This window comes from Poromitra crassiceps, assembly GCF_964638095.1.
Source record: "Poromitra crassiceps genome assembly, chromosome: 15".
NCBI classification, from domain to species: Eukaryota; Metazoa; Chordata; class Actinopteri; order Beryciformes; family Melamphaidae; genus Poromitra; species Poromitra crassiceps.
In genome coordinates this window covers 35,672,046-35,696,759 of record NC_139634.1, presented here as the reverse complement: position 1 = coordinate 35,696,759, position 24,714 = coordinate 35,672,046, and the positions used below count along the sequence as shown (strand labels likewise).

Genomic DNA, 24,714 nt, shown 5'->3' with positions numbered 1-24,714 from the left:
TTGGGGTCCGAAGCTAGCTTGACATGGGTGGCCCAGTCGGCAATCGTCATCGGAGTCTTGACCTGGGACTGCCTAAGGTGCAGTGCCCACATGAGCCGGGGGGGGGGGGGGGGGGGGGGGGGGTCACCGCCTGGCTGGTGTGATACACCCCAGACACCGGAGACAGACCGTCTGAAGATCCTTCGGGGAGATCTTCGCCATTCCACACTGGCAGGTGCGAGGCTCTGAAGCGCCATCCGGTGCTTGCTCCGAGCCGGGGCCCAGCCAAAGCGACTAGCTTATGTGCTAGTCATGTCGCGTGAAATCTGGCCGATAACACGAGACAAAGGTTTACGTGGCTGGTAAACCTGTTTTTCAGTGGCAGTAACTGTGGCGGGTTACATTAGCTGGTAACGATAGTAGTAGAGGAGAAGGCGTAGGGCAGGCACTGTCGCTGAACTGATGCTTGGCGCATGAGTTTCTACATCACTGTGAACAGTTAAGCTAGCAAAGGAACAGGGCGATAAGGTGCTCTTCTGCGGCACCGCCCCCTTGCAAGGCAGAGAGATTCAACTTCTCTGACCCAATCAAAGATTGGCGTAGTCAGCGGAAGTGAGTCACCTCACAAATATTATGATATATAACTTAATATATGTGCTATTAACAAAATAGATGAATGCATGAAATGCTCCAAATTGACAACATTTTAATTATCAACCACGCTATGACCGTTATTCAGTTCTTTATTTTCACCACAAATCATACGGTTCTTTGGAAATATAATTGATAACAAACCCTAAACCCAGGAACCCTCTTTTTCCTGGGTGTATCTGCTCTGAAATTCAATTACAGCAGCGAGCTGAACAGAGCCGAGGAGAGAGGAGGATGACAGTCTTCGTCACTCTAATCTCCGACATCCTTGATTGGAGAGCCAGTTTTTCCTTTCAGGTCTGGAATCATGTCAGGAGTCAATGTAAAACCTCGCCGGCTAGACATCCATTATCCTGTCTGTCTGGCGTGCCTCTTTCCCCCATTTCCCGAAAAAACGGGACGACAACCGTCCACAAACAGTCAGCTGACAGCATGTAGACAGGTCTAACAACGCATGAGGGCATTTTTGTGGTGATACACTCATATTTCGAAGTAAAAGGTCAATATGATATCTTGCAGTTTCCTGTTGCTTTGCAGGCTCTTTAAATCTTATATTAGTAAGGCAGCTGCTGTATACAGTAGCACAGACCCCATCTTGCCATCAAAAAGAAATGTAGAAGTGATGTTGGGGAAAGGCCAAAACAATAACATAAAAATGACAACCCGTCCGATAATGGAACTACAATAATGCCACAATCACAAGAACGAAGATTGATAGCCACTGTTTGATGTGATGTCGTTAGTTGGTGGTTTATTTTAGGTTATAGTGACAATATCGATTGGACTATGGAAAGACTGAAATTTGCCAGTGTCCAATAACTCGATTCACTTTACATTACAACAGGTATATATAGGGGACAATCAGGGGTCAATACCAACAGGGAACCTGGTATTTCAAAACATAATTTATGTAATGGAGCTGATGTTTGTTCATTTTCTTTTTTCTTTTTGTTGTTGTTTGTTGTTGCTTCCTGTGTTTTGTTATGACTTTTAACTTTTTGTATACTTAGCTATTGTACAATATGTAGACCTATTTAAGATATTGTAATGCTTTACTCTGCCCTTTGCTCCTATTTGCTTAAGGAGAACAGAACTTTACCGAAAGACAATGCTGATTTAATTTGCCCATGATCCCACATATATCCTAAAACTGTTTTGCAGGCATTAGTTGACAGTTGTTGAGAGTTGATTTGAGTTCAGTTGTGGACCAGTGATGTCATTCATGCACAAAGGACATCACTGGTCCACTCTCAATAACTGTCAAATTAAATGAATGCCTGCAAAACTGTTTACAGTTTTCAGATGTGTGAGAACATGTGTAAAATAAATCAGCATTGTTTTTCGGTGGAGTTCTCCTTTAACTCTTAATTCATTGTTTTCTCTTGTAGGCTTGAATGAAAGCGAGTAACTTGAGTGATATAACAGGAGGTGGATGACAGGTTCGTCACCTTAATCTCCAGCATCCTTGAGAGTGTGTGTGTGTGTGTGTGTGTGTGTGTGTGTGTGTGTGTGTGTGTGTGTGTGTGTGTGTGTGTGTGTGTGTGTGTGTGTGTGTGTGTGTGTGTGTGTGTGTGTGTGTGTGTGTGTGTGTGCGCGCGTGCGTGCGTGTGCACATGTGCATGTGTGCCAGGATTTGAGAAATACCGAGGTCATTTTAGCGTGGCGTGGAGGGTCCGGGGAGGCCTGTGCCCCCTCGGACCCGGATTAGAAAATTTTGTCCATTTTAAAGTTAAATGCTTCAATCTGGTGCACTTTGAGAGCAAAATTAAGAGGCTAGATCTATAAAGAACTATCATATTAGATTAATATCATCTTTACTGTGCTGTTGCTTTAGTTTACAATGATACAAAAAATAAATGTCTCCCCAATATATATTCGGCATACAGGTCACATATGGTAGAATACTGCTGAATTAAATACAATGGCCCATCTACACCAACATCACTTACAGGGGAGAACGCAAGTACAAACAATCACATCAGCATTAACATTTTGCAATCTGTGGAAACATTTAAGCATTTTTCAATCAAAGGTGAAACAACACAGATACTGATGATGATGGTTTATAGTGGGACTTCCATGTCTGCCCCATTCACTTCAATAGAACTGTCCCCAAAGTCTAGCCCTAATATAAAATGTTAACGCTGTGATGAGAGTGACCTCTCTTCCTTCTATATAGCACACAGAGAGGAAGCAAATTGTTGCATTTCTGATCAACTATGTCAAATATCATGTAATTTTTGAAGGCTTTAAAACATGAATCACAGGTGAATATATCTGGGGGCCGGGCGATATAAAAGAAATACAGAGGTCATGACCTCGGTGTCCTCAATGGTAGTTATGGCTATGCGTGCGTGTGTGTGTGGTTGGCACCCTGGGTGCAAATATGAGTCAAAGTGGCGTTCTCTCCCCGGCCAGCCATTCCTCTTCACAGAAACAACAGGCTAGTGGAGACTGTCGGGGTGTCCAAAGAAAAACAGTGCTGAGAGTCTGGAGGCTGTTTGTGACTTGAAGTCCAATAGAGATTTCCTTGAACTGTGGAAAAGCCCTACAGCTATATGAGTGTGACTGTGTTGATGGACAGAAATGTTGCACAATGTATAAAAACACCACCACCACCACCACCAACACCAACAACAACAACAACAACACTAATTAATATAGGATCATCATCATCATCATCATCATCTTATAGCCTACTAGCTTACCAGAAATATAAACAAAAAAATAATAATAATAGGAGACAAGTCCTTAAACTTTTATATTAGCTACAACCTTGGGCTGATGCAGGACTAATGTGTCATGAATTCACATTGATGACTCTTTTCATTGTTGCTCTTCTTTATGCTAAAAACAGCAGCATGAATAGGTGCTCTATTATTAGTTCCTCTGTTCTGATTGGCATTAAGCTGTATAGCTTGGCATAAGAATAACATGTTATTATTAAATTGCCTGTAGCAGTAATAGGCCTATAAAAGATTGAACATGAATGCTCCTTCACAAACAGTGTGTTGTCACCTAACCAAGGCCTTATAGCTGCTCTGAAGTCAGTGCCTATACCCTAAACCCAGCAGGCGTCTGGTGGCTCATTGCTTCATCCAACGGCCAGCCACTGCACTTTTCTTTTTTTGTAAATGGCCTATAAGCCCACAGCAGCCCCAGAAAGAAGAAACAAAACCTACTTAACCGGTAGGTCACTAATATATCGGGGAGGCAACTGTGACAAATTCCTTTTGTCTCCGCTTTGCTGGTACTTTATTACCCAGACGAGCAGCATGGCCTGGAGATAACGATTCATCACGCACAGCCGGCAACCATAGACAACGCCTCTGGGCAAATCCAGGCAGCAAGGGGGTTCATATTGAGAGAGAGAGAGGGAGAGAGAGAGAGAGAGATGGGGAGGGGGTTAGGAGGGGGGCACACCCTAATTGGAACAGGGTTTGATTGCATTAGTAAATTTGTTGATTACAATCCTGCACAAAATCGTGTCACTGTTGTCTATATTATCCTTAGCCAATAGGTCTATTTTGTATTTTGTAACTGTTGCCATCAATAGCGTGTGTGGCAGGTCATGATAAGTCACAGGCCTTTAAAAAACATCCTTTAAAATCCCTCATGTTTTGCAAATAGCGTATTAGATGAAATTTTAATGATCCCCGTGGGGAAATTGAGTTGTTTCAGCAGGCAGAGAAGGATGTAGGTATAAGAATAAGGCTATTGGAGATCATAATTACAGTAGGAACATAATAGAATAATCCAACACACGAATGAATGAATAAATAAACAAACAAACAAATAAATAAAATTAAATCAAATTAAAACCACATCTTGCTTTGCAGATTTACAGAAGTGGATGTGCAAATGTGCATCCGTAGCTATGTTCACATCATCAGAAGAACATGTGGAAAGTTTGGTGCAGAAGTGGACATCAGTGACATTTCTGCTGAAAATAAGGATTATATATGGGAAAGCTCTTACACTGGTTACAAACAATACACATACACTGGTTGATAAGCTTGGGTTGTCAGGTTCAATAAAGAGTGATCATATTGCTCTAATAATCAGGGGTTTAAACCAATTACAGGTTTACCATTTGTGTGCTCTCTGAATTGGATTTGTATTCAACATGCAAAGTCTCAATCAAGGAACAGAGCATGAAAAAACATCTTATAGGTTGACTTGTCCATATTGAGTTAAGTCTTATTTTGTTGTCAAATATGGGTTTCAACCGATAGTTTTATTGGCCTTTCAAGAAAGATCTGATATTGACAAGTTAATGTTGCTGACTGCTAATAATGGACGACAACAACAAGAAAACATTCTCATCTGAGATGGGAATCTTTGTTGTTGTTGTTGTTGTTGTTGTTGTTGTTGTTGTTGTTGTTGTTGTTGTTGTTGTTGTTGTTGTTGTTGGTGGTGGTGGTGGTTTTGTTTTTTGTTTTTGTTGTTTGTTTGTTTTGGGGGGTGTCAAAGGTAATAATAGCTCAGTGAGAGGTGAGGCTGTGCCAGTTTGACTTTGGGCTGATGAATGTTAGGGTTCTGACATGTTTCACATTAATTTACATTTAACTTCCTGATGATAAATTAGATTGAGCCAACTTGCAGTCAGTTTGTCCAACCGTCTGCCAAACAGAAATCCAGAAAGCTCCAGCTTGAGGGTATCCAGGATTCATTCAGTAATGACACAATGGGATGCCTATAGAGGACTGGTTTGAGGTCTGATAGGTGCCCATTTGGGGGTCCTTGACATGGAAAAACTTGGGGGACCCATATACAGTAGCTGGATCAGACAATATGAGCACACTGCAAAAAACATTTGTGTTCATTTGACTCGACATCATGCCAGCTTAATTCATAACTTGTGTATATATATTTTGAGCTCTATGATTGGACAAACAACTCTCCAATCAACACATACACTCCTGACTGTAAAGGCAACAGCACAATAAAATAAGGTGTGTGACAGGTGTGTGTAATAGCAGATAATTTGCGACATGGCCAATGGCTATAGATCCATTGATAAAGGTGAAGAACAAGCAGACAGATCACAGTCCTGCTCGTTACACCAGCAGCTGGCTGAGACGTGTCAGGCTTTTAAACATCATTTCTGTCCACCTTAGCCACAACTCTTCCTGTATTTGCATAAACGGCCAATTACCTGTCAGTAAGCTGGTGTGAGGCGGAGACGCAGCCTCAGCGCATCTCATCATCCCTATTCATTTTATTATAAGACGCACAAATATAAACAGGCCTAATAGCGGACTCACCCTGTTCTCGTCCTCGCACCGTTATTGATATGGTCTTGAATTCACACAATTGATTTTTATGCTTCCCTCTAGCCACCTTGTGCAGTTGAGAGATATCTTTATTCGCAGGGAAAGTGAAATAAGTGCGTAATAAAACGGTGATGTATTAAATTCGTTTTTCCCCGTCGTGTCGCGCTTTTATTATGAGCCATTTTTCATTTTCATTGAATTGAGACCCTGGCGATCCGCCGCGTCGCTTCGGGCGGAGGAGGGTTAAATAATTTGTGCAAATCAGCATTTCACATTGGGCTTCATGATCTGACTCCAGCTGGAGACCTACTTGATACTTGTTTGTTTATTTGTCATGTATCCATATGTATGTATGTATGTATGTATGTATGTATGTATGTGTATATGTATGTATGTATGTAGCCTATGTAGGCTATACAGTATGCACGTACGTACAGTATCCTATATGTATGTATGTACTGTATGTATGTATGTATGTATGTAGGCCTGTCTGTCTGTCTGTCTGTCTGTCTGGATATCTTAACTCTTTACTTTAATGATAATTTTTTTTTACTTTACTCCATGGGCATTTGATAATTCCTATAGGGCAATAGACTAACTGGTGCCGAGTTTGCATTTCATTTGTAATAATGTATTATAGGCTACAATCAGTGCTTTTAAATTAGACTCTGCACAGTTTGCGTCAAGCTATCTGTGCATTATGTCTGTATTGTGTGCAACACTGCAACAGCTTCAGCTATAGGTTGAAATAAATAAACCTGGACTGGTGTAATATCGTCTGAACACCGTTTAGCTGTTGGCCTATAACCTGACTTTAATTATTGGAGTCTAACATTATGATTCGTTTTCAAGCATGATCTGCAGGCTGCCATTTCATTCCACGTCTCATATTCTCCTAATGACAAGGCTGTGCCATTGAGGCAGGCAGCGCTTCCCAAACTGGGGTCCAGGGACCTTCAGTGGTCCGTGAGCGAGGGTTAGTTTAATTCCCCTTTTATTTCACTGGACGATAAGACAAGACAGTGAAAATTGGAACTATAAAAAAATAAAAAACAATGCAATTAAGCTTAAAAACAAGTTTCCTTATTTGAAGACACATTTCTGACCCAAATCATATCCAACAGCAGAAACCTTGTCAGCAGCAGGCAAAACCTTATCATACGGGGATCCTGACCTAATGGGCCTCTCTACTCTGGGGGTCCTTGAAGACTTTAGACCTACTTTGACCTAAACTTTACAAAAGTGCACCTTATCGAAACAACTCAAGAATTTCAGTCTGCCAGATCATTAAAAACATGCCACAGGGGTAGACTGCAAACCATTTTAGCAAACCATGTATTGAGACGTAATATAATTTTTTTTTTATTCAAAGGAGTGAAATACAAAATATTAGAAATCGGTGAAATAATTATATTTGTATGCAATGCAAAACGAATTTGCTTAATCCAAATTCGGTGCCATCTTCCTGATATAGCTACGTCACACTCCTTTCAGGCTATTGATACAACAAACTGGAACCAACTGAAATTCTTGCGACCCCTTTAGCAGAATTTTAAAAACTTGGTCCAAGAAATACGAATTTCAAACCGAAGATGAGAGTGAAGAACTTGTAAAGATGTTTTTATATAGAGGGATATTCACATGAAACCCGTTTGAAAACCCCCGTCCCGGGCCTGTAAGCACCATTATGGCAAGCAAAACCTCCTCATGTTGAATAGCTGCAGAAAAGGGAGCTGCCTGCTTCTTTAAGAGATGAGAGCAAAACAACTGTCCTACCAACCCAGTGAGGGAGGTGGGGGGGCGGATGACCGAATGGCAGCTTTACGCAGAGGGCTGGCTCACCTGCTGAAACGCACTTCACCATTCAACACAACAGAGATCTTTCGCTCTCACTTCCAATTTAATACCCGCGTTTTGCAAGGTTACGCTTCATTTTGTGTCATTTTTGGGGGTTTTGTTTTGTGACACGACGAGCTCGGCTCTCCTATGCCCTCTGCGTATGGATCGTCTCTGCAAGAGTAGGCGAACAAAGCGCATCAAGCCTCTCCAGAGAACTCCCTGCCAAAAAAAATCACGGATTTTTGTCTGTAAGTAATAAGGATAAGCATCTTGGTTTTTCTTAGTCTACGCTGCCTTATTTTAAATGCATTGGGGAAAGGAATCTGCTTTTAACGATGGATACGTTTTTCCTTAGCCCGACGGATAGGCATTTCATTTAGGAAACAGTCGATGCACTGTTGGACAAAAATAATGGCAATATTTTGGATAACGCTGAACACGTTGCGTTTCCTCGGAGTAGAGCAGTGATTCTCAACCTTTTTCGTATCAAGGACCCACATTTATTCCACATTAGAACTACAGACGTCCATTTAATGAGATTCTTGACTCTTGACCCAAATCTGAGAGTATTTTAATTTGTCAGATATGGTTTTGTCCAGAACTCCATGAAAATAGAATCAGAACAGTCGTTCTTCTAGGCTACATTCTCTATATTAACTTGTCAGTGAAATAATAGTGAAGTTTAACAATTCATCAGATTGCTGCTGGGGACCCCCTGGAACCCCCTCAAGGACCCCCGGTGGTCCCTGGACCCCACATTTAGAATCACTGGAGTAGAATAGGCCCGTGTGTGCTGATGCTCGAAAACAACAACAGCTCTGTATTGCAGCAGCATATAAACATTTCATTTTCCCAATAAAGGCTTGAATGAATACAGGAGAAATTATTCGAGCCAGTGATAAAATACGCACCGACAAAAGCCATGGAGCACACCGGGATCGAGGAGGTGAACCAAACGCACCAGCAGCAGCACGAGCCCATCAGTTTCGGGATCGACCAGATCCTGAACAGCTCGGACCAGTCCAGCGGCTGCATGCGCGACCCGGATTACGCGCTGGCGGCCTCCAACGTCTACAGCAACGGTTACAACAGCGTCTACAACCCGGCCTGCTCCATGGGCCTGGCCGGCTCCTATAACGTCAACATGAACATGAACGTCAGTATGAATATGAACATGAACGTTAACGTGAACTCGGCCAATAGTGCGAGCGGAGGAGTGATCCGCGTACCGGCGCACAGACCCATGCCGCCTCCGCCGCCCGGTGCCGCTGCCGCGCCACATCCGCCCCCTCCGACGCATCCACCGGGCATCGGGCCTGCCGGCATCCCGTCGGTTACCGCGATGACCGGGATGGGCATGGGGACCGCGGGGAACTTCACCTTCCCCTGGATGGAGAGCAGTCGGAGGTTCGCCAAGGACAGACTAACAGGTAAAATAGTTTCCTGTTAAACGTGATGCAGCCTGTGGAAACACACCTGCAATCTGTCTTTAGGCCTATAGATGCAAGCTGTTAGCTCGTCTCACCTGCATTTGAGACCTTCATGACTTAGCCTAAATCCACTCCTAGAAGTAGCCACGCATGCCAACCCAGTCGCCACAGAATAAAATGTCATCAGTTTACGACATTCAACGTTTGTGAACCAAAAATACATCAACATTTAAAATTAATCCTGCATATAAATTTGAAAATCCTACAAAACGTTGCAGAGTTTCCAGTTAATTTGGAAAACTACACAAATAAAACAACGTGGTTATGGTTAGGCAACTAAAACGATATGGTTCTAGGCAACTAAAACTTGGTTAATGTAGGGCTATGATTTAGGGCTGAATGGCCACCGCGCATTCAATACTATAGCAGATGACGTAGCCTAACGTTGCCTGATATTTTGGTTCAGAACGTATCTTTCATATTCAAGCGACCATCCTGAGCTCATTGGATATTTTCCTCGTGGTGTGGACATTGCTTGTGAATTTGGATAAAACTGGCATTTGTGGTTAAAAACTGGCATGTGTAAAATAGCTTGATAAAGTGGAGCTGATGCATGTAGGTTAGGTTGTGATCTAACGAATCGTATGTACACAAAGTGGGTTGTATTCTGGTGGAAGCAGCGTGATGAACGAGTGGAGAGATTGACATGGACACGCTGATGAATCTGTATTGGACCATCACTCTCCATTTGCAGCGGATGACGGATAACGACGTTCCCCATTTTTTCACCATGATTTTTTTTAAGCCAACTGAGAAAATAGGAACAGTCTTATAAATAGACTATGTCAAGTTAAAAGTTATTGAAATAGCAGATAATAGCAAATAAGGGCAATCACCAGACCTGTTTAGATTATTATTCCGATGATTATTATTGTTGTTCACCATGCATAGGCTATACTGGATGATAATCATAACAATAACATCAACAGCAATTTAGCCTAGTACTACAACAACAATAATAATAATAATAATAATAATAATAATAATAATAATAATAATAATAATAATAATAATAATAATAATAATAATAATAAAAGTTGTAGTAAAAATAATAATGATTTAATTTGTATCACTTTTAATCATACAAAGCCTGAATGATCTATTTAGCAGTCAAAAGAGCTTTACACACCTATAACTGCATAACTCCCACTGCAACACACACAGCGGGCCAAAAAATATTAGACAGCTCACATTCATCTGATTGACTTTCACTGGACTCATGAAGCCAGACTTTGAGTCTCCATATAGTTCACATGAGATAATTATAGCTCCCTTCTGTCCACTGCTGCTCTGTAGCCTGGCCTACTGTAACTGTACCAATGGTGTCAGGAGAAATTATAGGAAGCATTATATTGGCAACACCATTTATAAGCTTATGCATGCACATAAATTCAACCTCCGAGGATATTTATTTCTAAAACTACTGAAATAATCCTGCTAGATTATATTGCCTGGTAACATAGAGATGCATGGGTTTCTCTCATTCGGGGGTTCACGGGTCTTGCACATGACCTCATCGTTATGAAGATGAAAATGAAGAACATCATAGATTTGCCCCTCCCTCCCCCTCCCCCCACATTAAATATTCACTATTCCGTTCTTTCAGCACATTAATTATTAAATACTGGGGGACGATATGTCAACTGCAAAAAGATACAGTGTAAATAGGCTTATCAATTTTACTCATAGTCACCAAGGGCCTCTCGTTTAATTTCTCTCAGCTTTGTGTCGCTGTAATTATTTCGCAGCCTATATCTTTCCACTGTATTGATTAGCCAAGCTCATAGCAGCACACACTCTCACACACTCCACATTTAGCATGTGTTTCAAGGGCCGTAAATCAAATAGACTATCATCTATCATAATGATGAGTAATAACTATACGGGTTGAAATCTTTTAGTTTCTTCATATTTTTCGATGTTTTCTCGTCGTTTTTCCTATTTGAAAAATGGCTCCCTGAAACTAAGCAAAAAAACGTCAGCTTTAGGAATCTGTAAAATGTATCAATCTGCAATATCGATATTTCAATTCAACAGTTTTCCACGCAGACCCCCCCCCCCCCATTCCCCCCCCCCCCCCCCCCCCCCCCCTTCTCAGAATAGATGCTTTAGGGCTGAGATAGGCTACAATATATCTTTATGGCATTGTGTGCAGCCAGCCTGTATTTGTCTACATTTGCACAAAACCTTTTCAGTTTTGAATGGGAACAGGGACAGAGGCTATAATCATTTTCTAAGAATATAAGCGAATTGATTTTTTGGGGTTTGTGTCTTATGATGATCACCAAAATAGCTTACACTATTTTTTTTAACCAGAACTTTTCGCCTCACATTCGATTTATTTATTTGTCTGTTTATTTATTATCATTTTAATTAATATTGTCCATCTCGTCCCAAATTTGGCCACGAATGTCCCAGCTCGGACTGACCCATCTTGAGATCGGATATTGAAGAGCTCTATCTGGAGGAAAGGATATTTTTGGGGACTTAATTGAGCTCTTGGCAGTTTGGAAGAGGAGCTTTGCACCAGCAGGTTTATCTCTCTGTGATGGACTGGCATGTGACGGCTCAGTCCAGCCAGCTTTATACGCTTTGGATTTTCCAAAATTCTCTATTTTATTAATGAGATTTTTTTTTCTTTTTTTACCTGCTCATTGCAGTCAACGAGATTGTGGCGAAAAAAACCCGATAGGTATAATAATAATAATAATAATAATAATAATAATAATAATAATAATAATAATAATAATAATAATAATAATAATAATAATTTGAATAGCTAATTTTAGATAAAATGTTACAAATTAAGCGTTTTGCACTAAAAAGAGGCAAATGTCATGCAGTACAAAGTACAATACATAATAGACTAGACAATCATTAAGCCATTACAACGCACATTATTAAATTTAGTAATAGCCTATATCAGCAGTGGTCAAAAATAGGTCTAATGAGAGAGTGCCATTAGAGGATAACGGGCCCATATTAGCGCCCTTATTGGCCACATAACACCAATAATAACACATTATCAAACATGTTCTTCACCATATAAATCTCCTCCTTGGTCTTCATGGCCAATGCGTCAGATGTGCCAATGTGTCTCTGCGTCCTGATCCTTGGTGTGACAGAAGACATCCCTGCTTTGTCCGCGTATACTGTAATAAATAGCAATATGTTCATGTTATATTTCAATATCCCCTTTAGAAACCTTCACGGATATATTTATTAGATTGCTACAAAGGTAATATCCGCAGTGGGGAAGGGAGGCGCTGTCACCATGAAGTGTTATTAAGTATAAGTGGTTTTATTATGGGAAACATATTCTCCACGGTAGCATTTTATTTTTTGATATGCTAAATTGTATTACCAAGGCAACAGATTAGGCTATTCTCGCCCATTTCCTTTGTCATTTCACAGAGGTAAAAATAGGAAGGTTAGCTTGGATGATATTTTGCAATGTGTTTTTTCTTCTCTCTCCATGAAACAAGATTTCCCCCTTTTGAAATGTAATATGTGGCCCGATGTGGCTCACATACCCCATAATGACTTTCCATTGCTGCTGCATTACAGTCTTTAAATTCGACAAATTGCCAAATTCTTCTCATCATATACATTTTCACTTTTTTTTTTACATAATAATCTGTATTTTAAGACATTGCGCCTATCAGTTCTCAATATTATAGGAATAGTGATATGAGGTCACCATAATATTCCTATCGGAATTTAAATTGTGTCTGTGTTTAGGTTGATCGTGACCTTATTGTATTTTATGGTCCCCCCCAATGGTATCGCTATAATATTATAGGAATATACACCGTGCACAATGCGGCAATTCAATATTGACCACAGACACTCGTATAGAAACATATAGTGAGGCCATATGAATATTATAAAGTACAATAAGGTCGCTTGAACTCACTGTGGAGTACCACAGACCCATTAAGTCCATATATAGCAATATTTATAGCAATATTATTGTGCAACATGCCGTTTTGATGGAAGCACACGCACACACGGAGGTCTTGCAGTTTGGCTGTTGCTTAAAATCCACCATGATTGCAGTTTGCATGAACTCCAGCAGTAGACATATAAATTAATTCAGGGTCATAATAAAGTAATGCATCTGGATACGCATCTGATTTATATTGGCCATGACAGCCAAAGCATTAAATGTGACTGACACATATTCCAGGATTTTTTATCTTTCCAGGACTCCCTTGACGATATTCTTAATCTCAATGGGAATATTCCTGGTAAAATAAAAAGGTTAATGAATGAAAAAATATTTGTCAACGTTTTGCACATTGTATGGCCAAACATGTGCTGCAGTTGCCATGCAGGTTCAAAGTGAAAGTGTCCTTGTTGTTGCTCCACTTGGGTTGCCTCTGAACGTGCTTGTATGTGCCTGGTCCATTAGTTAGCCCGCAGATGGCCTGAAATAGCCATCTAATGCAGTATTATCTGCCAGGCCTGCTGCTGGGAGCAACAGCAGACCTGCTTGATCTCAGCTCAGCATGTGACTCGGACACATAGTTTTGGGCAAAGACACGCATGAGTTCCCGTTTTTCAATGGTCATTTTAGATGGATATAATGGCTGGGTTTCCCAAAAGCTTCTTTGCGCTAAGAAGCTAATTCAACCCTTCTTAAGGCCCCCTTAAGAAGCAAACGCGTTTCCCAATTGCTTCTTTACGAAGGCATGCGTTTCCCAAAAGCTTCTTAGCGCTAAGAAGCTTCTTTGACCCTTCTTAAGGCTCCCGTAAGAAGCCAACGAAGCCAACGCGTTTCCCGATTGCTTCTTAGCCTAAAATTATCTTCCAATTATCCTCCGTTAAGAAGGCTGCGTTTCCCAAAAGCTTCTTAGCGCTAAGATGATCTTTCGTTAAGAAGGTTTTGTAAGAAGGGTCTGGAGCCTTCTTAACACCTTCTTAATGACAAAACACTGGCAGATCCAGCCGCATCAGGCAAAAGGAGATACTTGTGTCCACTGTTCCTCTTGTGTTTTTCCCTTTTTCCTTTCTTTCATGCACCCTTTAGTGTTTAAAATTGGGGAACACTTGAAAATCTCCCCTGTATGTATGGTTACTTGTGTTTTAAATGTTTTACCGTAGGCTATATTTCTCTAATCAGAATGGATTCCTTTTATAATGTTGTGGATTTATATAGCACCTTTCACAGAACCCAAGGTCGCTTAAATTCTGTAGTGTTTCTCTGTTTTGTTGTATGCTGTGTATATAAAGCAATTTGAACTGCAGTCCATGTCTGAAATAAATAATGTTTAATAAAGTTTAACATGACCATGATTAGGTGTTAACAGTGTTTCTCAACCACTGAGTCGTGGCCCACTGCTGGGCTCAGAGTGCCATCAAGTGAGCCGCTCCAGTTAAGATGCTTCTTAAGAGCCTTCTATTTTTTTTATTTTTCTCGACTGTTAAGAAGGCGTTTGGGAAACACTTCTTTGGAGCCTTCTTAACTCCTTAAGAAGCTTCTTAACTCCTTAAGAAGCTTCTTAACTCTTAAGAAGCTTCTTTGTTGGGAAACTCAGCCAATATCATTGCAAAACTACAAGTAACGCTATATGGATATAATAGGAGAGGACCTATAGGAATATTATAGGAATAAAGTCACCATGATCAAATGACAGCCACACTAAATCCATATAGGAATATTATAAGGATACCATTGTAAATAAAAATCCTATAAAATAAGGTCACTAAACTCACTCTTAATTATTACATGACATAGCCGATAAGTCCATAGTAATATTATATTATAGGGATACCACAGAGATTAAAAAAACAACTACGATTTTATAATGATATGAGTTTAAAAGAAATACCGTAATGTCCATAATAAACCCACTATTGAGCATAACAAACCCAATAGGAATATGATTCCAGAACGTCACGATTTCTTATTTTAAACAGTAAATATGTGTTGCTAATTTGTACTCAGGTAATGTTAACTTTATGTGACCTATACTGTAATTGCACAGAGCAGCAGTTAATCTTTACTTTAAATCATTTGCTCTGTGATATACGCCTCAATTTGCCACTCGTGTTCAGGACTACCAGGGGACGTCAGCGGGTCCCTGGAAATGACTGCCGAGCGCGTAATAGCTTCGTGTTCCATTTTCCATCCAAATTGTCATCGTGTGACTGTGCTGTGTGCTCTGTGTGGCAAATGAATTTTCAGGTCGCAGAAAGTCTGTCATGCGGCGGCGTGTGTGTGGCCCTCAGGGGACACCTATGCAGATGTTTTCATATTCATTTTGGCTCCTGGTGGGCTTTCCGACAAAACAAAAACAAATAAACACCCTGTAAGACAGCAGGCAGAACAGCTTGCTGGGGAGGAACCCAGAGAAGAGAGGAAAAAAAATGTTTTTCTGTTGTTGGAAAATTTCCATTCTGGGTCAAATTGAGACTGTCTTGGGGAGTGGATCCATGGCCAGAAACGATCTCGTTACATTTATCGATCTTCTGTTTACCCATGGCTGACAAAATAGACAGGATTCATAGATATTTTATGATGCAGAAGATAAGTTGTTATTAATACCAGATTCAGTGATATGTGAAAGTGAACTACTGGAGTCAGGCACTGCTAAACACATAATGGGTGGGCTAACTGCGTGCAATTTACATAATTATTTGAATATAGTCTAGCTACAAAAACGAAAGAGTTAATTTACAACACTGTCAATCCATTTTGAAATAAATAACCAAAAAATCTCGACTTCTATAATCTATAAAATATGGCTATTGACTTGTTGTGTCCACTATCCTTTAAAATAATCATGTCAATCAGTCATTATAATAGTTTTTGTTTGGTTTGACTGATATGGATTATTATATAAATACAATCCACTATATCCTTTAAAATGTCATCATAAAATGTCATCAATTGTCTTCATTTGTTATCAATTATTTTGTTCACTTTGACTGATAGAGCATGATAAGGATGAGTTGAAGATTCCACTATAGATATTTTGTGCCAGCTTGATCTTAAATGTGACCATTTGCATGACAAAATAAATTAAAAATAGAAAACAATAGGCCTATATATTCAGTGTCCCAGTGACATTTATTTCAGCAGGGGAAAGCCCCTCTGAAACAAGAGATATTAGGCCATTATGGGATGTGTGTGTGTGTGTGTGTGTGTGTGTGTGTGTGTGTGTGTGTGTGTGTATGTATATATATATATATATATATATATATATATATATATATATATATATATATATATATATATATATATATATATATATATATATATCCTCACCTCCATCATATTGGCAGTGGATGACTGTGACTGATATTAAAAGACAATATCGGCCTGATATATCGGCCTGACTCTGACTGTTGTCACTTTTTCAAAAGACATATAGCCTATCTCATTTTGGAGCAAACCTCTTCAGATGATTACCTAACAAAATATCAGTAAATAACATTACAATAGATTCTGCAGAATTCAAGCACATCTTCATCTGATTAGCTACTGTGCGCCGGTGCCGTCCGGCTGCTGTGCTCCAGATGCGGGACCTTACTGTGTCTCCCTTTCCTTTAGGGGAGCAGGGAGAGGAGAGCCGAGCGGGAGAGGTCCCAGGGGGGCTGGGGGCCACCGGGTCCCTGCCAGGCCTCTGTCCTCTCCCCAAGGGAGACATCGGCAGGGTCCCTGTCTGGAGCACTGTGGAGACATTAGCCAAATGCTATTACCCCGAGCTCGCTCACCTGCGAGATGGCAATGGCCTTCTAGCAGACTATCCTTTCGTAAAGGGTGCTTGCCCAGGTGAGTCAACCCCTCCCTTTACACCCCCCACAGCTGATTTTTAAATGCATCCCTCTTGACTTTCCCCCATGCAGCAAAGATACAGTAGTTTGGATGACCGACATGTCAAGCTTGCCTGTGAAAATGTGCACTTTTGTAACAGAAATTACAATCTTGGTTTGTAATTGTGCTCTAATTCTCACTGACTAATGATTGTAACACTAGAAAGGCCAATCCGTCAATTGAGGACAATACTTTGAATTTTAGAATTGAAATACTCAATAATTCCATTGATTTGACCCCTTCAATTGATGGCTTGTTGGCCTTCTCTCAGACCTCCAAAACACATTGGCCTTTCTAGAGTTAATAAAAAGATACAACATTTTTCATCTAACCAAGGACTGATAAACAAAATTGCGCTCATAACATGATCATAAAAAACAAAACCTCAAGGGAAATATAAGTTTGTCATTTAGAAGCACTCACCTCATCAATCCAATTTACAAATGGAAAAAAGATATTCACCCTAATTATCGTTAATCTAAATCCCACACTAATCCTTAACATCCCCTTAAAGCCAAACTTGATGAAGGTACATAAACTCCTTTGACCGTAATGTTAACCCCCAACCTTAACCCTAACACTACTAAGCCCATGTTAACCCCCAACCTTAACCCTAACACGACTAACCCCAACCCCTGACAGCTTTTTAAAGAGCCACTTTGCTGATTTTCAACCAGCTTTGTATCATTACAAAATCAGCAGGATATGCAAATTAACAATGTTTAACTTCCCTCCATCTTGCCTGGACCGAGAGGTCCTTGTTCATTCGTGGCAAACTGCTCCAAATGACATCATTTGGAGCAGTTTGCCACGAATGAAGGTAGAGAGAGCAATAATGATAGTAATGGTGACAGTAATAGTGACATCATGGCAAAACTGCCAACGAATGAACGGGGAGCTCTTGGGCCAGCTATGGAGGGAAGTGAAACATTATTCATTTGCATATATACCACAGATTTTTTAATAATACCACGCTGGTTGAAAATTGTCAAATGTTCCCTTTAAAGGGATACGCCAACATTTTTGGAGGTTCGCCTATTTGCCATATTCCCGATAGTAAAAGTAGAAACTAGAAGCCTTTATCTTCATTGTCCGTGCAGTACAAACAGCGGTACAGCCCTCACTGCTACTTAGCTTAGCACTACAATGGCAGTCTATGGTACTTTTGCAGACTCCCGTCAGTCGACCAAAATACACATTCCAACAGCGCCAAAAACCCTCACATGTACATGTTGTGACTCGCGTACTCACCACGCGATGAAATAATCCAAAGTCACATGAAACGGTCATTTCCAAAGTAAATCCACACACCGAGAACTAACAAAGAGTAACCGGACTAACAAAGAGTAACCAAAGTTACTTCCTCGTTTGTCATGAGGCGCATGTCTACTTTTACTATTGGCAATATGGCAAATAGGCGAATCTCCAAAAACATTAGCGTATCCCTTTAAGAATAAAGTGCATGATATGGTGTCTGCTATATCTATTACATACATTGCTTTCCTTGAACTATCAAATAAAGTCCAATAACTTATTTCCCTCTTTCCATTCCAGCAGCCCTCTCGCCCTTCTCGGTGACCCGCCGCATCGGCCACCCGTACCAGAACCGCACGCCACCCAAAAGGAAAAAGCCTCGCACGTCCTTCAGCCGGGTGCAGATCTGCGAGCTGGAGAAGCGCTTCCACCGGCAGAAGTACCTGGCGTCGGCCGAGCGTGCCACCTTGGCCAAGGCCCTGAAGATGACGGACGCACAAGTCAAGACCTGGTTCCAGAACAGACGGACAAAATGGCGGTAGGGTTCCAGCGGAGCGTTTCTCTCAGAGTTTGATTCAGTTCGGTTCAACCTGCTTTGTTGGTGTGAAAGTAGATGGTAAATAGCCTTTTTCACTTCCCACCCAATTCACCCATTTTGTGTCTAAATGGCATGAAGTAACACAGGTGCAAGTGTAACCGAATGAATGTGAGTCCTCGTGAGTCCCAAGTGGTAGCGAGTAGGTTGGTTAAACTCACCCCCCCAGTATAAAGGCACGTTAATCAAAAAAAAAAACGCCAAGGGAGCTAGCTCTCCTGGTGCAGTGGTTAGCTTGTCCATCCAGCAAGCCGAAGGTTGGAAGTTTGAATCCACCCCTGGGTAAGCCCTTAACATGGGTTGTTGCAAGTACCACCACTGGAACACCTAAATGGGATTTTACGTCGGAAACCCTCATTAATGTTTTGCTTGCACCTGTGTTACTTCCTGCCTTTTAGACACAAAATGGGTGCATTGAGTGGGAAGTGAAAAAGGCGAATAATGCCAAAACCGCTGTATAAACGATAAACTAGCTTCCTGTTGCTTTTACATGTTATATTTATCCTCCCTAAACAATTTGAGCAAACTAAAAGGCCTTGCTGGATCTTTCAGAGGATTTGAGTCTTTATGAGGCAGGGACTTCTTCCATTTTTCTTCACTGCCTGTGATAGTGCCATAAATCAACAACAACAGTGAATGTATCTGGATTTTGCTTGTGGAGAGGAAGCTCTCACCCATGTTTCACTTTAAACACCAGTCAAACAGACTGCAGCTGTAGCATTCCAAGCGTTTGCACAACACAACACCTATTCTGCTTAGCTTAGCGACCGGTTGAGGCCAGTTCGCTTGACCAAGCACAATTACCCCAGCCTCCTAAAAGGCTTTTTAGAAACTTGCTGTCTGAAGCAATACTGAAACACTCACAGGAGGAATTGACTGCCAAGTCCATAGACAGAAAAAAACACACACCTCTCCACTTCATTCTAGCTGTTGTTTACAGCCATTTTGAAGTAAATGAGTAGGAAATCCAATTATGATACCCTGCCCCTTACTTAAGGGGACAGTGCACATATTTCAAAAGCATATTAAAAACAGCTAAATTACCTTTGGGCTATCGTGTTTAAATGGCATTTTTATTGCTTTTACCGGGGGAAGCCAAGGCCCCTTTGTCTTGAGGAATGTGATATTGAAATTTGGCTTGACGATCCCTTTTTAAAGATGAAAATGAATACATGTATTTATAAAGAAAACTGTGAAATCAAAAGAGAACAGTTCCTTGCTTGGGCCTCTGGGTAGTGTAGAGGTCAAAGCACTCGCCGCCTACCACCTAAGAGACCCGGGTTCAATTCCCAGCAGCCGTACTTCCGGCTGGGTCAGACGTTCCTACGGACACAGTGGGCCGTGTCTGCGGGTGTCAGGAGAGGCCGAGGGTGGGGGAACTGGAGGGAGTAGCGTGATCCTCTCATGCGCTGCGTCCTGCCGGTGAAACGCCTCACTGTCAGGTGAAAGGAAGCGGCTGGCGACGACCGCACATGTATTGGAGGAAGCATGTGCTAGTCTACGGCTCTTCCCAGATCGGCAGAAGGGGTGGAGCAATGACCGGGGACAGCAGGGGGAATTGACCAAGTACAATTGGGGGGGAAATGGTGGGGGACGACGACTTGATACAAAAAAGTTGTTGAATCAAAATCCAACAGTCAGTCAGATCCGTCCCCTTTGCATCTTTTTTATAATCCTTTTACGAACCAAATGTAGACAGACTGTAGCAGTGAAACCTGATGCCTGAGATGAGTGTGAGGCGAAAAAAACAAAACAAAAAAAACACCACCAAAGTAAATGAGAGCAGCCAAAATAAAGCCAAGACTAAATGGCGTGTCATGAATAAGCAGCGAATTGGCTAACCTGCTCTCCTGATTTCCTCGTTTTGCTGAGATTTATGCCGTTTCCCTACAGTGTGCACCTGATAGGATGAGCATGAGGGATGTCTTTGCGTGACGGCTACGCTAGTAACAAGAGGATGATCAAATCAACAGCCGGGGAATCCGATTATCATAATGCTGTTAACAATAATGTGTGGCTAATGGATGGAGGATGGTGTGCATGAAAGAGTATTTTAGAGGTGTTTCCACCTGCTGCACATGTCTACCTATAGCCTGCATGGCTGTGTGTTTTGCTGCTAATTTGACAACAACCAACAATATCTTATAGTGCATTTACTGTATCATATTAGTAGCAAAACTGTATTTTCAAAACCACAACAATGTCCATCCTTAATATCAGCACAGCATACACTGACACATTACAGTGTGTGTGTGTGTGTGTGTGTGTGTGTGTGCGTGCGCGTGTGTGCGTGCATGCGTATGTGTGTATGTATGTAGTATGTCTGTCTGTCTGTCTGTCTGTATGTCTGTCTGTCTGTCTGTCTGTATGTATGTTGTTGTTAACATGCGCTAAGCTGAATAGAAACAAAAACATGTATGTTGTCCTAAACATAGACATAGGAATGTATTGAAAATGATAGTATATGCAACCTTTGGCCTTGAGGCAGGAAGTATATTGTTAGTCCCGCCCACCTCAGTTGGTTAAGTTCCTGCCCTAGCCACTTGTCATTCATAAACCATCTTAATTACTTCATGTTATTTTAATGTAAAATAAGTTGCATATTATTGCAGCTTTGATTATAGTGGCAGTATTATGCTACCATTGTTTTCTTTCCTTTTTAAGAGGGAACTTTTTTCCGAAGGGTTGATATCTAATTTTAGAAGGGAATATTGTCAGCCCAGAGAAGTCAGATACACAATCTGATATCTGATAATGTATGTATGTGTATCCTGTTCATTTGCATACTGCAGTGGTTCTCAATGTGCGGTCCATGGACCACCAGGGGTCATTGAGGGCATTCCAAGAGGTCCCTTACAAATGGATGAACTGTTAAACTTCACCACTATTTCATTCACAAGAAGTTAACACAATTGGAGAATGTAGAAGAATGACTGTTGTGATCATAGTTTCATTGTTCTCTCTCTACAATACAGGAAGTCATGGTGTTCTAGACAAAATTATAACTAACAATAAAAAATATTCTCAGATTTGGGTCTGAGACAAAATCCTCATATTGGGGTCCAATGTCTCTAATGTGGACTAAATTATGGGGTCCTTGATATAAAGAAGGTTGAGAATCACTGTGGCATACTGCTGCTTTAAAGGACCACCTGATTTTCAACCAGCTTTGTATCATTAACAAATCAGCAGTATTATGCAAATTTACAATGTTTAATTTCCCTCCATCTTGCCTGGCCCGAGAGCTCCCCCGTTCATTCACAGAACTTTCTTGTCCAAATGATGTCATACTGATGTCATTTGGAGCAGTTTTGCCATGGTGTAAATGGTAAATGGCCTGCATTTATATAGGATAAAAAGCGCTTTACAATGATTAGGTACATTCACCCATTCATACAGACATTCACATACCAATGACGGCAAGCTACCATGCAGGATCATTTTGGGTTCAGTATCTTGCCCAAGGTCACTTGCGGACATACGGACTGGAGGAGGCGGGGATCGATCCACCGACCTCTTTTATCCAAAATGATTAGTGGACGTCCCACTCTACCTCCTGAGCTACAGCCGCCGCCGATGGTGTCACTAATTGCTGTCATTATCACTATCATTATTGCTCTCTCTACCTTCATTCACAGAACCTCCTGGACCAAATTACATCATTATGACATCATTTGGACCAGGAAGTTCTATGAATGAATGGGGAGCTCTTGGTCCAGGCAAGATGAAGGGACGTTAAACATTGTTCATTTGCATAATACTAACGAGTTTGTAATGACACGAAGCTGGTTGAAAATTGGCATACTGCACCTTTAAGAGGAAAGGTCTTAAATCATGCCCCCCCACCCCCCCCCCCCCCCCTCCACACAGGAGGCAGACTGCAGAGGAGCGGGAGGCGGAGAGGCAGCAGGCAAACCGGCTGATGCTGCAGCTCCAGCAGGAAGCCTTCCAGAAGACGTTGAGCCAGCCACTGCAGCAGGACCCGCTGTGCCTGCACAACTCCTCCCTCTACGCCCTGCAGAACCTCCAGCCCTGGGCAGATGAGAATAAGGTGACCTCCGTCACCTCCGTGGCATCTGTGGTGTGACTGTGTGTGTGTGTGTGTGTGTGTAGAGAGAGAGAGAGAGGGGGAGAGGGAGGGAGGGAGAGAGAGAGAGAGAGAGAGAGAGAGAGAGAGAGAGAGAGAGAGAGAGAGAGAGAGAGAGAGAGGAGTGTCATCGGTATAAATGGACAAATGGGAGGAACCTATTTCTTCAGTCTATTGTTGAGGTGTGTGACGTTCAAAAACGCACCACCGTTATGGGATTGCCATAGATACAGGAAAATGAAGTTTGGATTTTTTTTGTTTTTTTTGAATGGACATTGTGTTTCATTTTGCATTGATCGTAACCAGCAACGAGGTGGGGGAGATGTGTGTAGAGAGGCAGTTACTGTATCTATTACTGCCAAGACCCACAACACACTGTGTGCGCGGACACCACAGCGTATAGGAGCCGTGGGTCTGGCCCTGTTGTTGTTATCTTGAATATCTGAGTGTGTTGAGTCATTGTCCTGCCTTACACGAGATTTCCACTTTCCCTTCAGCTGTCGGTCTAAAAGAGAGGAGGGCACTTTATCCCTAAGTGCCAGGAAACAAATGGACACCTCTATAGATGCCCGACTATCAAGACTGTCTCCCCCGTTGCCTCTGGAGCTCTCAGGAGGCAGCAGAGACTCTGACTCTCTGCCAAATGGCAAAAAAAATTGACCTCCCTTTTTTTTCTCTCCTCGCTTTTGACTTTGTACAATGTAGTAAAATGCATGTTTCAAACCTTTTCTGTGTGCACTCGGAAGTACCATTGAAGTCACCTGGCCTTTTCTGTGTGCACTGGGAAGTACCTTTGAAGTCACCTGCCGTCGAGGCCGGTATCGGCCCCCGGTCTCAGTTTGCAAGTGGTAGCCGATTGGTGGAATTCCTGCTCATGGATTCCCTGTTCAATTTAAAGGTGTTTTATATTAAATGATATTGTGACTTTTTGAAAAGATGACAAACTTCTTTCTTTTGTTCTTGCCTCTTGTTGTGTCCTGTGGATTCTTTCACACACTGCCTGTTTCTTTTTGTTACCATGATGAAAAACCATGCGACATCATATGACACAGGATTTAGTGAGGTTTTCAGCGTCATGGGATGAAACTATATGATTATACATTACAGTTTCAATCTACCCAAAGGTAAGATAGCATTGAGTTTTTATCACAAGGATACGACGGTAATACCTTTTTTTAATCCATGAACCTGATGATTACAGTTCCCGTGTGTGAATCTGGAGAAAAACAGCAAGCATGGTCAGCTAAACCTTCCCTGGATAGATAAAGGTTTGAAAACTGATGCAGCTCAATTTAGAATAAGAGCACAGAAGAAAGTACAAATTGTTCAAGATACCATCATAACTGCATTGGTCTGCCCCCCCTTCCCCCCCACCCAGTGATTCCAATACACCTCAACATGAAGACCAACCAGCTGTCGAACTAAATAAACCTGTGTTTTTGGGGGTCCTAAATCCTAACTACACCACACCATGCCACTTAGCTTCCAGTGTTGTCTGTGAAATGCAGCCACCTAGACACCAGACAGCTGTAAACACTGGTTATCATCACATCCTCCCTATCATACAAATGCTTATCGCCCAAGTCATAACAAAAAGCTGCTATCTAGAGGGACGCGCGGGAAACACGCCGTCGAAGCCGATCTGCAGGTTCCTTGCTGGTAAATGAGCCTTCAACATGGCGGACCGCTCATGAATTTTGGCATCGTTGCACCTCCGTAGA

General features: G+C 41.6%; 1 protein-coding gene across 3 annotated transcripts; it reads left to right on the top strand.

Moving 5' to 3' along the window:
- Window positions 1-7,852: 7,852 nt before the first annotated feature.
- Window positions 7,853-23,839, top strand: tlx2 (T cell leukemia homeobox 2; the record flags this gene model as incomplete). Of its 3 annotated transcripts, XM_083651585.1 has the most annotated exons (5): window positions 7,853-9,175; window positions 16,794-17,015; window positions 18,612-18,849; window positions 22,777-22,957; window positions 23,491-23,839. In XM_083651585.1, the coding sequence occupies exons 1-5, from the start codon at window positions 8,668-8,670 to the stop codon at window positions 23,500-23,502; spliced, it is 1,161 nt and encodes a 386-aa protein (XP_083507711.1). In that variant the 5' UTR covers window positions 7,853-8,667. The 3 variants fall into 3 exon arrangements, with proteins under 3 accessions (XP_083507711.1, XP_083507710.1, XP_083507709.1); XM_083651584.1 differs by lacking the exon at window positions 23,491-23,839 and having other exon boundaries at window positions 18,615-18,849; window positions 22,777-22,993; XM_083651583.1 differs by lacking the exon at window positions 23,491-23,839 and having other exon boundaries at window positions 22,777-22,993.
- Window positions 23,840-24,714: the final 875 nt, after the last annotated feature.